Genomic DNA, 15,243 nt, shown 5'->3' with positions numbered 1-15,243 from the left:
TTATGGGCCTGCGACCCCAACGGTCTAGTCTATCATACTTGCTTTTCATGATAATAACCCAAAAGGCAGAATCATTATTGAGAAATTTTAAAATGTTTTTGCCAAACAAGGCAGACTTGGCTAACCAGATATTCCTAATGCCTAAACCACCCTCAATTTTATTGGTGATAGTGGCCCAATTGATAAGATGGAGGCCTTTACAATTTTTACCCTTTTCCCCAAGAAAACCTCTAGCAATCTTAGTAATTCGAGCAATTGTAGTATTCAAAACTCAAGAAGAACCTAACCAGTAATTCGGGATAGCGATGAGGGTCGAATTGATCAAGACCAACCTACCAGAGAAGGACAAAGTGTCCCTCTTCCAACTGGCCAATTTGTTAGTCACCCTTTTGACCAGCTCCTGCTGATTGGCAACTAAGATCCTATTGGGTAAAATCTTAACCCTGAGGTACACAAGGGATAACTGAGTAACAGTGAGATTAAGGGAGTTACTCAAGATATCTTTAACATTGTTAGACACAGAAGCATCAAAGTAAATGCTAGACTTGTTAGCATTGATCTTTTGATTAGTTAAGCCACAGTAAGTATCAAGAACAGACTTAACGGCTCAAGGCCTCTGCCATAATGATGATGTCATCCGCAAAAAGAAAATGATTCAGATACTGGTGATCCTCAATCCTAAACCCTCTAAGAATGGTAGCAGCCTTTTGATTTTTAAGAACGGTGGTTAGGAGATTTGTGCTCAAAGCACCCAAGGAGTCTTGAAAAAAAAGAGAGTTAAGGATACTGTTTAATTTTTATTGGTGGGTAGATTCTATCACATCATGGGCAAATTCCATCACATCAATCCTCTCAATAGCTCGGCCTCTTTATCTTTCTTCTCTTTCGGCCTCCTCCTATGGCAAGTCGTCACTTCTAGCTCAGTTTGGCTCAATCCGATTCGATTTGAATAGGACTCGATAATAAGCTCAATTTAGGCTAGTTTAATTTTTTTATTTTGTTATATTATTGTTTTGTTGCTACGAGCATGGATTTGTAATTGTTATATTTTATTTTTTTTGTCGCAGCAAACATGCCAGCCAACTAATTTAGCTGCCAATGGCTTTCATTAAATTCTCTAGCCTTTTTTAAAAAATAAGTTCATGAACAAATAATTCATTTTAAGTCTCAAGAAGTTAGTTATAACATAACACATAAGAAGAAAAGACGAGGAAGAGCAACAACTCTAGAATAAGTTTTACACTTAGTTCACACGGAGAAAATAATAATAAAAAATTAGTATTAAATATATAAGATAACAAGTACTTGTGCTAAAATAAAAGTAAAATGTACGTAAATAATAATCTATTCATTAAAAATAAGAATTTTAAGAGGTATTTTATATAAAAATTAAAAAATTTAATATTATATATATATATATATATATATATATATATATCAATTTTAAGAGATATAAATACAAAAGAATCTCTATAAAATAATAGGTGCTTTTAAAGTAGATAACCAGCCGATCCTCTCCACCGCCTTTATAGTAGGAAGTAATCCGAAAAATAAGTTTGGATTCTGGACAAACGAGTCATAAACATATCAAATATACAATTCGGCAAGTGTTAGATTCCAGCACATCCAATCTAAACTAGTCGTTGGGCTGTCTATGTATGTATGACATTCAATCAAGGCCTTGCTACTTGCCTATATTTAATGAATACATAATTGCCAACTGTGATTTTCTTATACTATTATGATGGGTCTACCCAACTACACAGATATTAATATAATCACATTAACTCTCAGTCCTATTAACGAGTTTTTGACTATTTGAATTCTTGCCCTATTTTTCTCATTTCAAATTTAAGTGTTTTCGAAAAATGTTGACTCAAACAATAAGTTTTTTAAATATAAAGTACTAATTAAATCAGCTGACTTATATAAAAAATTTAAAAGCTCTAGAAAAGTTACCTAAATATTATTTTTCGCCTGAACTATTTTAAGATGAAACCTAAAATAAATATTTAGACAATACTGGTTTGGTCAAAAACTATCTTTAGCTTTGTGTATTTTAAGAATAAGATCAATTCTAGAATATCTATTCCTCTTTATTATCATCAAAATAAAATCTTTATTTTAAGAATAATTATTCTTATGCTCACCTGTATTCTGAAATACGGGTGTAATAATTAACTTTAATGCTATAAAGTAAAGAAAGAGATAAAGAAAATGAATACTTTTTAGATTTGATAAATATCAATAGTAAATTAGTAATTAAGTTAGTGTGTGATATAAGATGTCGAACTCTATAATTCATAATGAATCATATTTATATTATAAACTTAAGATAATATATTTAGCTGTTATAAGGGGCTAGATGACTCATAAACATTCTTATTACATGCCTTTGATGGCTTTATGCCAGGCTAGAAGCAAGATTATTCAGATTATACTAAATGGAAAAAAAGAGGATAAAATAACGAAATCGGAATAGAATATACTATCATACTGCCGATTTATTCTCACTATTATTCATGCCCTTGGGATAGAGAAAAGGCATCAAATATCAAACCTCCTCGTCGACGAATCGCTTTACGATTCGGACCACCTCGTTGCTGGATTCCGACCACGGATCGAGGACGAAGAAGGCGTGCTGCTCCTTGTCGAACTCCACTAACTCCACCTTCTTCCCCATCTCCTTCAACCTCGCTGCGTAATTTCGCCCCGCATCCCTTAGCAGATCCTTCTCTGCCACCACCACCAAAACCTTCCCGAACTCCACCGCCGCCAGGCTCGGGCTCTCCGGCGCGAACGGGTTAAAGATCGGGTGGTCCTTCGTCGCCCCGAGCGGAAGCGCGAGGCGGCAGTACCTATCCGCCATCTCCCGGCTCAGGAACGCGTCCGGGGGGGTTTCGAGCTCGGATTGGGTGGGGATCGTTCCGCCGAAGGCCGGCATTAGGAGGATGAAGCCTCGGATCCGGATCGGAGGGGCTAGCCCGGCGGATCCGAAGCGGACGGCCATGTGGTGGGTGAGGTTGCCGCCGCCGGAGTCGCCGGAGACGAAGACGCGGCCCAGATCGGCGGATTGGGCGAGCCAAGGGTCGGATTGCGACTGGGATTGGAACCAGAGGAGGGAGGCGGCTGCGTCATCGATACCGGCGGGGAGGCGGTGCTCGGGGGCGAGGCGGTAGTCGACGGAGAGGATGATCGCGGGGAGGGAGAGGGAGAGGCGGAGGCAGCACGTGTGGAAGTTGGGCCACGTGCGGGAGCCGAGGCAGAATCCACCGCCGTGGAAGTAGAGGAGGACAGGGAGCTTCTTGTTCTCCCTCTCCTTCTCCTCGACGCGGGGGCGGTAGAGGCGGAGGTGGAGGTCGTGGACGGGGTCGTATTGGGCGTCCCGCCACTCGACGCGGCCGTCGTCGGAGTCGGGGACGGGGAATATAGGGTCAGGGGATCGGCGGACGGTGCCGTCGCTGAGGAGCTGGACGGCGCCGCGGCAGTCCTCGACCACGTATGGGGGAGACAGAGAAGGAGGAGACATTTTGGTGGCAACGTGGGAGGAGACAGAGAGATGGGATAGGGATTTTATAAGCCTCGATCACTTATTTTGAAATAATAATCTTATTTTAAAAATAAAGACTCTCTTTTTAGAAAATGTTTAGAATAAGACTAATCTGATAATTAGTATTATAAGAAGGGTAAGAGAGGCGTACGGTACAGCAGTCAACTCTACACTAAAAATATGGGCATTATTATTGGAAAGAATGGGGTGCGAAGCATGCGATGGGACGTTGACGTTGTCGCTCTGGCCCATGAGGACGCATTTATGTCCACTTATATTGCAATATCTTAACGAGTTTTTTTTTACTAAACTAGCCCTTTTTAAAACTTATATACCCAAATAGGCCATGCACCAAAATGGGATCTATATGTTCTTTAAAATAACATCACAACCAACCTACCATAACTAAAAGTTTAAATCCAACTCTAAATAATATTATGAAAAAATTATTTGGCGGTTGGTTTAGTGGTTTAGTAGTTTGGCTCGATTAGATTGATAGCTCGACAGTACATTTAACTTGGAGGAATAGCTTAGCAATGCAACGACTTGGAGCGGGTCTCAACGACGTATAGTTCGAAGACGACGCATATGGCTTGAAGCCTAGACTAGACAGCTAAAAACTTAGTGAAGCCTGAGTGCCTTTATATTTAGAAATAGTTGGCTCTTTGTCTAATCAATATTTATCCTTCGATCTCATGAACGATGAAAAAATAAAATAAAATAAAATAAAACAAAACATCATAAACAACTGCAAGAGTTAAGATTTTTATTAAAAAAAAATTGGAAGAGATTTGATTTTTTTTATATATAATTCTGAGCACAGTTTGCGGCTTAAAATTATTATTTGATTCCAACTTATAGCTGAATAAAACTCTTAATAGTTTAGTGTTATACTTAGAATTATAGTAAAATAGGCTATTTTGATATTAAATTTAGAGTATAATTATTTTGGTAAATAAAATTTAAAAGTCTAATTTTATTAAAAAAAAAAGTCTATCTTAACTACTCAGCTTGATGATGTATTTAAACGTAAAAAATAAGTATGTATAGAAAAGTAGTGTGATAACTTCTGCCACACCAGCTCATTTGAGATAATAAAAAGTAATTAAATTATTTTTTTTTTTTGATGAAATGGCTTTTAAAGTGTTTAAAATTGATTACATAATAGCCAGAAAATAAAAAGGAAAAAAAATAAGGTCAAATTCCGACGAGATATTATTTAGTTGAGAATAAATAATGGGATTTATATGAAATAAACAATAGTTTATAGAGTTGAAAAGTAATTATCCTCTTCTATTTATAAGAGATAACGGTCTAAGAAAGGCATTGATCAGTAGTTCTTTCACTGTGCATGGGCTACGATCATTTACAATTATGAGAAATACATTGAGAAGAAGAGCAAGTAGCCAAGAATGGAGACTCGATTGCATCTTTCTCATCTTCCACGGCGTTGATACAAGGAATTGTGCATTTATTTCCAAACATTCGTTGACAAAAACCTTCCATATAGTTTGGCTTATTCTTTCATGTGGAAATATTTATCCATCCTTTTGTCCGCGAGCTTAATTCGCAGCCCCAAGTAGTCCATTAATTGCTTCAAGCTTTGCCAAGAACTTTGGTTAATTAGCTAAGATGCACAAATGTCTTTGTTGAATAGTTTTTCATAACGTGGAGAAAGAAATGAATGAATGACCTTAAAAAAATAGATGGGAGGAAGATGCCACTCATGACAGCAGAGAAGAATTCCAATAAAGCTGGCTCAAGAGTAATTATCATGGTAATATTTGCCAGGTGGGAAATTATAAGAACCAAGCATTCTTCTTAATTATCACTATCGTATATACCTTCTCTACTAACATCAAACACTGGAAAATACCACCATATGTAGTGGACCTCTGTAGTCTATTAGCTAAAAATTTATAAAGACAGGAATTGGGATCCTACTCCTAGCCATCTGCTCATGCTTAGCTTGAAATTAGTTTTGAACATAACCCTTGATTATTTATTATTTTCACAATTTTTTTTTAATTAGCTTGAAATACTACCATACTTAAGCACTAATAGTTGAATATATTTACAGTTTTTAATTGAGAAATAATCGAAGACTGTTAAACTTATTTAGTACCTTTGTGGATATGAACACGTGACATAGACGTGCTACTCTTGGTATCTTCGACTAAGCTCATAAAGAGAACGACACTGGGCATATGATGTAAGCTTGACCCGAACCCGGTTCAATTTGACGGACCACCATTGTGATCCATGAACCGCTTAATAACCCGCATCAGCTCATTGGCCGGCTCGGACCAGGGGGCGATCGTAAAGAAACCGTGTTGCTGCCCTCCGAACTCCGCCAGTTCCACCGGCTTCCGCATCCCCTTTAACCTCTGCGCGTACTCCACCGCCCGATCCCGCAGCAGATCCCTCTCCCCGACCACCACCAGCATCGGCTCGAGCTCCACCGCCTCGAGATCCGCGCTCTCAGGCCCGAACGGGTTCGCGATCGGGTGGTCGAACGTCGCGCCGCGTGGGATCGAGAGCCGCCAGTACCGGTCGTTGAGCTCCAGGTTCAGGAACGCCTCCTTAGGGCACTCCGCCTCAGACCGAGACCTTTGGGTCCCGCCGAAGAAGGGCATGAGCAGCACGTGGCCTCGGACCCGGACCGGGCCGAGCTCAGCCCGGCCGGATCCGGATCCGAACCGGACCGCGAGGTGGTGCGCGATGGTCCCCCCGGCCGAGTCGCCGGAGATGAAGACTCGACCCAGATCGGCTGACTCAGAGATCCACGTGTCGGACTCTGACTGATCGCGGAGCCAGAGGATAGCGGTGTTGGCGTCGTCGAGGGCGGCGGGGAGGCGGTGCTCGGGGGCGAGACGGTAGTCCGGGGCGACGACGAGGGCGGAGAGGTCCGAGGCAAGGCGGAAGCAATAATTCTGGCAGTTGGGCCAGGTGCGGGAGCCGATGCAGAAGCCGCCGCCGTGGAAGTAGAAGAAGACGGGAAGCTTGGCAGAGGTGGATTGGCGAGGTCGGTAGAGGCGGAGGCGGAGGTCGTGGGTGGGGTCGAACAGGGCGTCCCTCCACTCGACGGAGCCATCGTCGACGACAGGGACGGGGAAGCTAGGGTTTAAGGAGCGGACGATGGAGCCGTCGCTGTAGACGCGGAGCACGCCGCGGCATTCTTCGAACTCGTGAGGAGGAGGAGGAGGAGGAGGAGGAGTGGTCATGGCGACTTAGAGTGATCGGAACGAGCAATTGGGGTGCTCGGATTTATATAAAAGGGGAAGAGTCTGGGAGGGGAGGGGAGTGGAGTGGAGTGGAGAAGTAGGTGGAAGTGGGTGGGAGGAAGTTGTCGTTTGGAAAGTACGATGTCGCTTTGGTATGGCTGTCCAGATGAATAGGGACAAGGGGGGTGACGTGGAGGCCAGCGAAAGAGGTTTAACTTTATTTTCAGTGACTAATAAGTTTATCCTCCTGTTTTAGAAGAGACAAAGGATATCATACAACCTATCATCTACTAATTAGTGCGATCTATATTAGTTTAGTATCTAAATAATAATTTATCTCAATATTAATTTACTAATACGTAATTCTCTTTTTTTCTCTTCTTTCATTTAATATTATATATTTATCAACAAAATTTAATCAGTACTTTGCCCTTAGAAAGCATCACTTTGATTGATCATCATTTCAATCTCTCCCTCTCTATTTTCCTAGTCCTTCCACTATAAAAAATTATTTTGGTAATTTGCTAAATATCTCTTTACTTTTTCTATCACGTCAGGTATAATTATTGTAACAGTATATTGATTTACAACCAAACACTATACACCATAATAGCGTAAACTGGAATAAACGTTCTTATGCAAGTTTAAAAATGAGCATAACTAAATCAATTTGAAAATTATGACCAAACACCACCTAAAAACGAGGAAATAATTGAAACCTTTATCTTCCGATCCATTACCCTTTGTTCAGTTGGCTACTTCACTAGCTGTAGGTCTCAATTTCATCAGCATATGATGGAAAGTACATATATTATCAATAAGATTGACACTAAAAGAAAGTTGGAAGAAACATGGAGATACAGTAGCTGGTAAAGCTGATGTAGGCCTTTAAGCCATACAACCACAGATAGGAAGTTGGCATTATTGGTGCGGAGGTAATTTTCTCAGTTACAAATTTTATTATGATTAACATAATATTATGTTTTGAAACCCAAAAACAGTTGGATAAATAGATGTTTTACACTAAATACACACATGAGGAGGAATCAACTTCCCTGGATTCATGATATCGTTTGGATCTAAAGCAGTCTTTATTCTTTTCATTGTCCTCAATGCACCGATTCCAAGCTCTTTTTCTAGGTACTGGGAAGAAAAAATATATATAGGGATTTCAGTGAACACATGCCGGGAGAAGATAGCATTTAATACTTTTGTAAAGGAATAAAAGAGAATATGATCTAAGAATCTAAGATGGCTTCAGGTGCTTCTACGGAACAATTAGTACCAAACCATGCCGACCAAGTTGAACCTATGCACTTTTATGCACTTCTAAATCAGCAATTATTCACATATTATGAAATATAAGTATCACAATATTTAGCTGTCTTTTGTGCAATGAAAAACTTGAATGGTGTAAAATATTGATGCCAGAAAATTAAGCAGGTTGTACCTTCATTTTGCCGGTACCAACACCATGCTCTCCAGTACACGTACCTGTGTAACAGTCAAATTAGAGGCAGTTACAACCATCACATCTCATTATAATCATCACCATAATAAAATATCTAAATCAGGAAACTACAAGATAAATGGTTCTAAATCTTGATACCACTCCACATAAAGTGACTACTCCGATCGTGCACACCAATTGAATGAATGCACAATGTCAGGCAATTTCGAGATAAAAAAAGGTGGCTGAGTGCAACCACTGATGAACCAAGTCCTGATATTCCAAAATAATGTATGTACCTTCCATCGATAAGGCAGTATGAACCATGAAATTGTTCAGCTTCTCTGCTTCTCTTCGTTGTTCTTCCTGATATGGGTCAAATAGGATAACTGTGTGGAAGTTCCCATCCCCAGCATGAGCAATGACCGTGCTGGGAGTATAAAGGGTCCATAAATGTGATTACATATCCGGAAGAGTAATTGTATTTTCAGGCCAAAAGGAAGAACATTTGTAATATTCATCAGCTAATTAGATATATGGCATTGACATGCTCAAGCTTACTCCGGGTTCAGCTGAAAAATTAGGAAAAACAACATACCAAATTAATGGTGATGCATCAAGCTGCTGCTTTGACTTTGATATACACTCTGCGAGTCTTGATAATGGAACACAAACATCCTACAGAAGGAGAAAGCAGTAAGTAGGAAGCTAATTGAAACTAGTCATGTGACACTACAATACAAGTTGGTACACCTGCTAAATTTTAGAAGTATAATGTACAAGGAAATGTGTTACATCTTTGTCTAGTAAGAACGGGTAATATATTTTATATGTAGCGTTTGCATTCAACTTTGCGCTGCAACTAATACAGTTTGACTAGCTATTTTCAAACAGGAAACAGTTAAAAGCAGTATCATGGCAAACCGTTATCATTGCTTCATAATCAGGTGCCATTGCAAAACAAGCCCAAAGTGCCTCTTTCCTCATCTGCATAAAAGGAATGCGTAAAATGTAATTACTCATTGAGTTAGAAGATGACATTGCGGCTTATCTCAGAAACTATGCACAAGTTGGGAAGTTCTGTTATACAAGTGATAAAAAGGAAAAAAGTACTTCTGTTAATCATACAAGAAGATTAAATGGAGGAAACACTAAACAGCAATGATAAATGCAAATTTCAACATACAAATGCAAGTCTACAATATTTAAGAATTGTCTGCTGACCTTCCAAAGTTCTTTTTTAGCATCAGGATCTTCCACAAAGACAAAATCGGACCCATTATGTTCCAAAACAATCTTCTGAACCAGCAATGTCTGTTCCAGTGCATATGCTTCTGATTATTTTCAAAAAAGAAGAGAGACAAAGATATCAATATGAAGCAACTAAGAATCACTGTAAGAAAAGTAGAATATTATCCACAGCGCAATTGGTTGACCAAGTCAGACTTCAGGTAGAATAGAAGAAGGGCGGCCATAAGATTGGAAGAGGGAGTAAACCTAAATGGACAAATGGTAGAAAAGGAATGGTGTACCAACCCAAATTTATGCTTATGGAAGAGGGATAGCCATTAGATTTTCTGTATTAAATCCGAGTTTTGAAAGTAATATAGAACCATTCATGCCCATATGTTATAAAAACTGCCTCACATAATATGGTCATACAACAGTCCATGTGTTTGTTGGTTATGTTCTTGTTAACTATACTTCTCACTATATCCTGAAGAATAAAGTACTAATTTTTGCTGCATAATATACCATAATTTCTACAGTAATCCATTACCATACCAAAAAAGGATTTGGGAATCCAGTGTGTCTATATAATGATATAATCACAAGCTTATTCATATCATCGTGGAACACTATTTTGGCTGATCCCGCCTGATATGGGTGCCGAAGGGAAAGAGAGGAAAAGGAGAGAGAGAGAGAGGTTGGCTGCAGTAGTATGAGGGAGAGAGAATAAGAGAAGGAGAAAAAATAGGGGAAGAGAAAAGAGAGAGAGAGAGAGAGAGAGAGAGAGAGAGAGAGAGAGGTGAGAGGGAAAAAGAGAAGGATAAAAAAAGAGGGGAAGAGAAGGGAGAGAGAGAAGAAATGGAGGACAACAGAAGTTGCGGGATGCTACAATAAAAGGGAGAGGGAAGGAGAGAGAGATTAGGGAAGAGAAGGGAGAGAGAAGTAAGAAAAAAAATTAAAATCATAAAAAAAAAGTTGGCTTGTGGCAATAAGAGAGGGGGGAGGAAGAGAGATATGGTTTTTTAAAGTTTTATTTTCTTAATTTTTTTTTTAAAATTATATTTTTAATAATATTTAGAATTTACTTAATTAAAAAATAGTCTGATCCGATGCAAACAGTCGATATTGCCAATACGACCAATGCGTATTGTTTTCTTGGGCGGCCTATCCCGATTCCGATACTGAGTTTCGAAACCTTACATCTCATAAACAAATATCTATTAGACAAATCAAACAAGTTTGTACCTTACCTGTGCCTATAAATTCAAACATTAAGGTGGGAACTTCAGGTAAAGTTTTCTCATTAGCCACATTGATTGCCTTTACTTGAACCTCATCCAGTAGTTCAACTCTTGAAACCTACTTAATGAAAGGAGAAAAGAATCAGACACATTGTATTGATGCACAGAAGAGCTTACTCTGGTTATGAACTAAATACATTCAGGTAACTCCAAATAACAACTGATAATAAAAATCATTTCAAGAACAAATAATGGAGAAGAATAGTAGAGATCCAGCAGGAGAGAAACTCAACCTGTATACCAGAAAGCATTGTTGCAATAGCAACATCAGCAGCATCTTTGACTGTTGGAAAATTGCACATTGCAACCTGAAATTCTAGATATTTTAAGCCAAATATAACCATAGTTCAAACACATCCAGCAAGACAAGAAAATATATCTTAGCCAGAAATAGATGATGAAGCAGGAAAGAAAAGATATACCACTGAATGAGAAGGAAGCTTTTGAAGCCGTAAAGTCACTTCAGTAATCACCCCCAAAGTACCTTCGCTTCCTATAATCAACCGAGCCAAGTCATATCTACATATAATGACATAAAAGGTTAATATTATAGTATAATTCCCCTCTGTTTGAAAAAAATGAAATACAAGTGTATCGGATCTTATTAAGGTGCACACGGAATTATCATAAACATGTACTTTAGACTGTCCTAAGAAACTTTAAACAGCACGAGAAAAAAATCTTAAATAGTGTCACTAGATATTTGTATTTTTTTGTTATTTTTAGCAAATAGCAATTTGCAGCATCATTTGTATTTTAATGTTCAATGGGCTTATTTACCTCCTACATTTAGATTATCATCATAATTGTTGATGCATAATAAATTATATACATCAACAATTATAGTTGCTCTGAATAAGTAACAACAATATGTAATCCAGGATAAACCCAGAAAAATCAATTGAGTATTGGGTAGACTGCCAAGACAGACATTAGATGAGTATCTAAAAGTAATTCATCAGTAGGATCCAAGAGTATACCCTGCAGAACTCTTTCTAGCACGAGAACCAGTTTTAACAATGTCCCCATTTGCTAGAACAACCTGCAATTCGGATAGAATCTAAGATACACACCAAGGAATTATATTGGAAAATGTAGAAGAAAAATAAAATGATGAGTAACACAACCTGGAGATTGATGACATTGTCCCGCATAGTTCCATACCTAATAATGAGCAGATAAATTATCAAATTCGCAGCTAATATATATATACTATAAGGCAGTTTAAGCCTTAAGCTATTAACAATTTTGCAAAAAACCAAAACTTAATGATAGGACATGGAAGGAAAGAAGTACCTTACAGCCAAAGAACCAGAACAGCGAGTAGCACACATTCCACCAATAGTAGCCCCAGGTCCTGCAGGTAAAAACTAATATTTTGCTGAAGGCACCAACATAGTGAAAGTCATGTAACTAGTGTCTCATTCATTTTAGATGGCTATCCTTAGGAATAAAATAGTGATTCAGCAAAAAAGTCAATGTCTAATAACCAATTCTTAACCTTGGAAGCATCTTCTGAAAACTTATTGATAAGGCACTACCAGCAAGAGTAGAGAGAAGATGCAGGTAGGATACTAGATATAGGGAGATAGTTAATGCTATATCCAAGCTAGTACCAATCCCAGGTTCATATTTTTGAAATACATATAATCGTCTGCTTGCCTGGATCAAGAGGGAAAAATAGACCATAGGGTTTCAGATACTCATTAAGTTCAATCCATCCAACCCCTGGTTCAACAACAACATCCATGTCTTCAACATGCACTGATTTGATTTTCTGTAGAAAAATAATATATCAAAAGAAGTACCCTGAGATAGAGATATTAAGCCAACAAATAAAATTACCACCAAATATAAATAAAATCTGTTTCTTTTATAGGCAAAGCCAAAAAAACTACTGTTAGAAGCTAGGAAAAAAAATTATTTAACAAACCAAAACAACAAAGACATATGATTTCAAATAAAATAAATCATGTCATGTTATTTAGAGCTAACAAAGTATAACCAATGTTGACTGCTTATCTAGAGCCTGTGTTCACACAAAACAAGCTAGGTTTCATGTAGAATCAGTTACCACATTTCACAGGTAGAGATCTCGTTAGGTTTCTCACATATTAGCAAAAATAAAATGCTAGTTTAAGCTATGACTATAGATTCAAGTGCTAGAACTCATCTCCTGCTTTTTGACACAAGTACATAAGATAAAATCGTAATGATAAGTAAGGCTTCTCCAGTGAATCATAATTAGATTTGGGATATAAATCTATACTACGAGATATGACACTTACCTTCATCAGAGACATGTCAATACATACACCTCCATGAGGAGCTAAAGTGTGGCCTTCAATCGATGTAGCTCCACCATATGGTACAATTGGAAGCTGCCTCCAGAAAGAAACCGTAATTCAATCTCTTAGTTAGATGAGTTTAATTTAATTAAGAATTCAAACTAGTAGTCTTCTTTTGTATATTGGGCAAACACATAGATGTTAGAAATCATGGATTCCATGCCAAGTGTGACAACCACGGCACCATGGCAGTTTGCATATGCTCCATTAAAGTGTTATACATGGAGTTTTCAAGAGATTCACTGTATTTAGGGTGTTGAGTTGCTTCTGATACAAACAGACCTCTGTCAATCTAGTATGCAGATTGAATTTAATGCCAGTCTATATGATATCAGGGACAACAAAAACCCTGCCGGCCAACATCAGTTGGCATGCATATTTTGTATAGATTACAAAGGGGAATGTGGCAACAAATCAATTATTAATCCTTGATCAGTAGCAGCACCTTCGGTTAGAAGCATGGGGTCATTCTTATCGGAAAAAATATGATAGGCCAAACTAAAGTTCTTGTCAAAGTCGTAAGACTTTCCTGTTCTTACATTTTCTTTTCTTACCAAAAAGAAAAGAGGAGCAGGATCACACCTTGTACTTGTTACAAGCTACTACGATCTTTTGCACATCCTTTTCTGACCTGCATTGCATCACAAATTCAAAGAATTGGTTAGCGATATCCTGAAAGCAGAATACATCACAACCCTTGGACGGTGGTTAATTACTGCATTAAAGAGCAAATTAATACACGAATTGCAGACCAAAAGTTGCAGCTAAACTAGGTAAAATATTATGCGGATTCAGACACATAAATTTTAAATTAACAAATCATAGAAAAAAGAACGTAAAGAAGAACCGTACCTTGGAAAGACGACGACATCCGGAACATTCACCGCTTTATGGAAGCTACTCTGCGGCTTTCCGTGGAAGTACCTCTCGTCGTAGTCCAATGTCATGTTATCCTGTCAATCTAATCTTTAAAAAAAAATATATCTATACTCTACAACATACATATCAACAGAAACAGAGACGCAGAGAGAATTGTATTACTTGCAAGAAGGATCTCAACTCTTCTATGAATTCTTTCGGGACCTCCTTGTGAGAACCCTTAACCAGTAGCTCAGTGTTATCTTTCCTTCCAACTCTGGATACACAAGGAAAAGAAAAGATCGATAGAGGAAGCGATCACGAAATGGATCAAGAAGAGCTACAAGTGAGGAAGAAGACAGACTGGCGATCGAGACCGGAGTCGCAGAGCGCAGGGTTGGAGCGCATATCGAGATCGAGAGCTAGAGTTCCGGCGGAAGCGACGGCGGCAAGGGGGAGGAGAGCAGCGGACCAAGAGAGGAGCCGGTTCCTGGAGTCGGATCGAGGGGTTTGGCCGCCGATGGAGCGGGAGGAGCGGAGGAGAGCTCGATGGAGATGGGAACGAGAAGAGGAGGAAGAGGAGGAAAGGCGAAAGAAGGTGGAGAAGAAGCCCATGGCGATGAGCGAGAGTAAGAGAGAGAGAGAGAGAGAGAGAGAGAGAGAGAGAGAGAGAGAGAGAGAGAGAGAGGAAGAAGTAGTGTGTCCCGTCTTTTCCTCTCAGTATTTATTGGTTCGACCGCGAGATTGCGGCTAACCTGGGTAAGCTTTTCTTCAAAATTATAAACAGGTTTTTTTTATTTTTATTTTTATTTTTTATTTAGTGAGAATTATAAACGCGTCACTCTCTCTATTTTCTTGGCTGCGCTGTCTTACTTTGGTATATTTAGAAATATAAAAATAAGGTCCACTTTCAGTAATAAAAGAGAAGACCTCCACAACTTACGGCTACGTACTCTTATCTTAAAAAAATGAATACTATGCTCGGTTATGAGCCTCACATATGAAACCTAATCCTGCTTCGGCTAGTACTCGGATCACTGCCTCAACTAGTTGGATCAAAGAAAATTGTGATGAACCATGGGTTGGGTTCATCATCCATCGGGGCTGATGGTAGTATACAGATCAACTCTCGCAGCAGAGGCAATTAATTGCTTTCAGGGAGACACTCCTCAACGTACGTTAGTCTGACTATACCAACTTGTGGCTTAAAACTGACTCCTCTAATCTCAAATTTATAAAGTTAGTATATAAAATTGTAACCGTTTTGTTAATATATAAAATA

The 15,243-nt window shown here is 38.7% G+C and overlaps 3 protein-coding genes across 3 annotated transcripts; all 3 read right to left on the bottom strand.

Moving 5' to 3' along the window:
- Window positions 1-2,316: 2,316 nt before the first annotated feature.
- On the bottom strand, window positions 2,317-3,587 carry LOC140796022 (strigolactones hydrolase CXE15-like). The gene has a single exon (XM_073148859.1). The coding sequence runs from the start codon at window positions 3,527-3,529 to the stop codon at window positions 2,555-2,557; it is 975 nt and encodes a 324-aa protein (XP_073004960.1). The 5' UTR covers window positions 3,530-3,587; the 3' UTR covers window positions 2,317-2,554.
- A 1,226-nt stretch (window positions 3,588-4,813) lies between these two features.
- Window positions 4,814-7,243, bottom strand: LOC140796286 (strigolactones hydrolase CXE15). Its single transcript, XM_073149247.1, has 2 exons — window positions 5,676-7,243; window positions 4,814-5,151 (listed from the first exon to the last, which is right to left on the bottom strand). The coding sequence occupies exon 1, from the start codon at window positions 6,772-6,774 to the stop codon at window positions 5,785-5,787; it is 990 nt and encodes a 329-aa protein (XP_073005348.1). The 5' UTR covers window positions 6,775-7,243; the 3' UTR covers window positions 4,814-5,151; window positions 5,676-5,784.
- Window positions 7,244-7,567: 324 nt separating this feature from the next.
- On the bottom strand, window positions 7,568-14,695 carry LOC140796285 (D-lactate dehydrogenase [cytochrome], mitochondrial). The gene is made up of 18 exons (XM_073149246.1): window positions 14,326-14,695; window positions 14,145-14,238; window positions 13,956-14,056; window positions 13,686-13,734; window positions 13,044-13,136; window positions 12,418-12,532; window positions 12,052-12,112; window positions 11,883-11,919; window positions 11,736-11,797; window positions 11,178-11,274; window positions 10,989-11,063; window positions 10,705-10,813; window positions 9,449-9,558; window positions 9,149-9,211; window positions 8,823-8,902; window positions 8,524-8,654; window positions 8,225-8,268; window positions 7,568-7,917 (listed from the first exon to the last, which is right to left on the bottom strand). The coding sequence occupies exons 1-18, from the start codon at window positions 14,574-14,576 to the stop codon at window positions 7,798-7,800; spliced, it is 1,692 nt and encodes a 563-aa protein (XP_073005347.1). The 5' UTR covers window positions 14,577-14,695; the 3' UTR covers window positions 7,568-7,797.
- Between the last annotated feature and the right edge of the window lie 548 nt (window positions 14,696-15,243).

Source organism: Typha latifolia, chromosome 10, assembly GCF_019914945.1.
Source record: "Typha latifolia isolate L0001 chromosome 10, TyphaL0001v2, whole genome shotgun sequence".
Classification (NCBI taxonomy): domain Eukaryota; kingdom Viridiplantae; phylum Streptophyta; class Magnoliopsida; order Poales; family Typhaceae; genus Typha; species Typha latifolia.
The sequence above is the reverse complement of the archived record's forward strand: the minus strand, read 5'-3'. Positions and strand labels throughout refer to the sequence as shown.

Excerpts from the sequence above, each read along its gene's own strand:
- LOC140796286 (XM_073149247.1), bottom strand. The coding sequence starts at position 6,774 with ATGACCACTCCTCCTCCTCCTCCTCCTCCTCCTCACGAGTTCGAAGAA.
- LOC140796022 (XM_073148859.1), bottom strand. The coding sequence starts at position 3,529 with ATGTCTCCTCCTTCTCTGTCTCCCCCATACGTGGTCGAGGACTGCCGC.
- LOC140796285 (XM_073149246.1), bottom strand. The coding sequence starts at position 14,576 with ATGGGCTTCTTCTCCACCTTCTTTCGCCTTTCCTCCTCTTCCTCCTCT. Across the intron at positions 13,735-13,955 it reads GATGTCGTCGTCTTTCCAAG|GTCAGAAAAGGATGTGCAAA; the intron begins GTACGGTTCTTC and ends GATGCAATGCAG. Across the intron at positions 8,655-8,822 it reads GATGCATCACCATTAATTTG|CACGGTCATTGCTCATGCTG; the intron begins GTATGTTGTTTT and ends TTATACTCCCAG.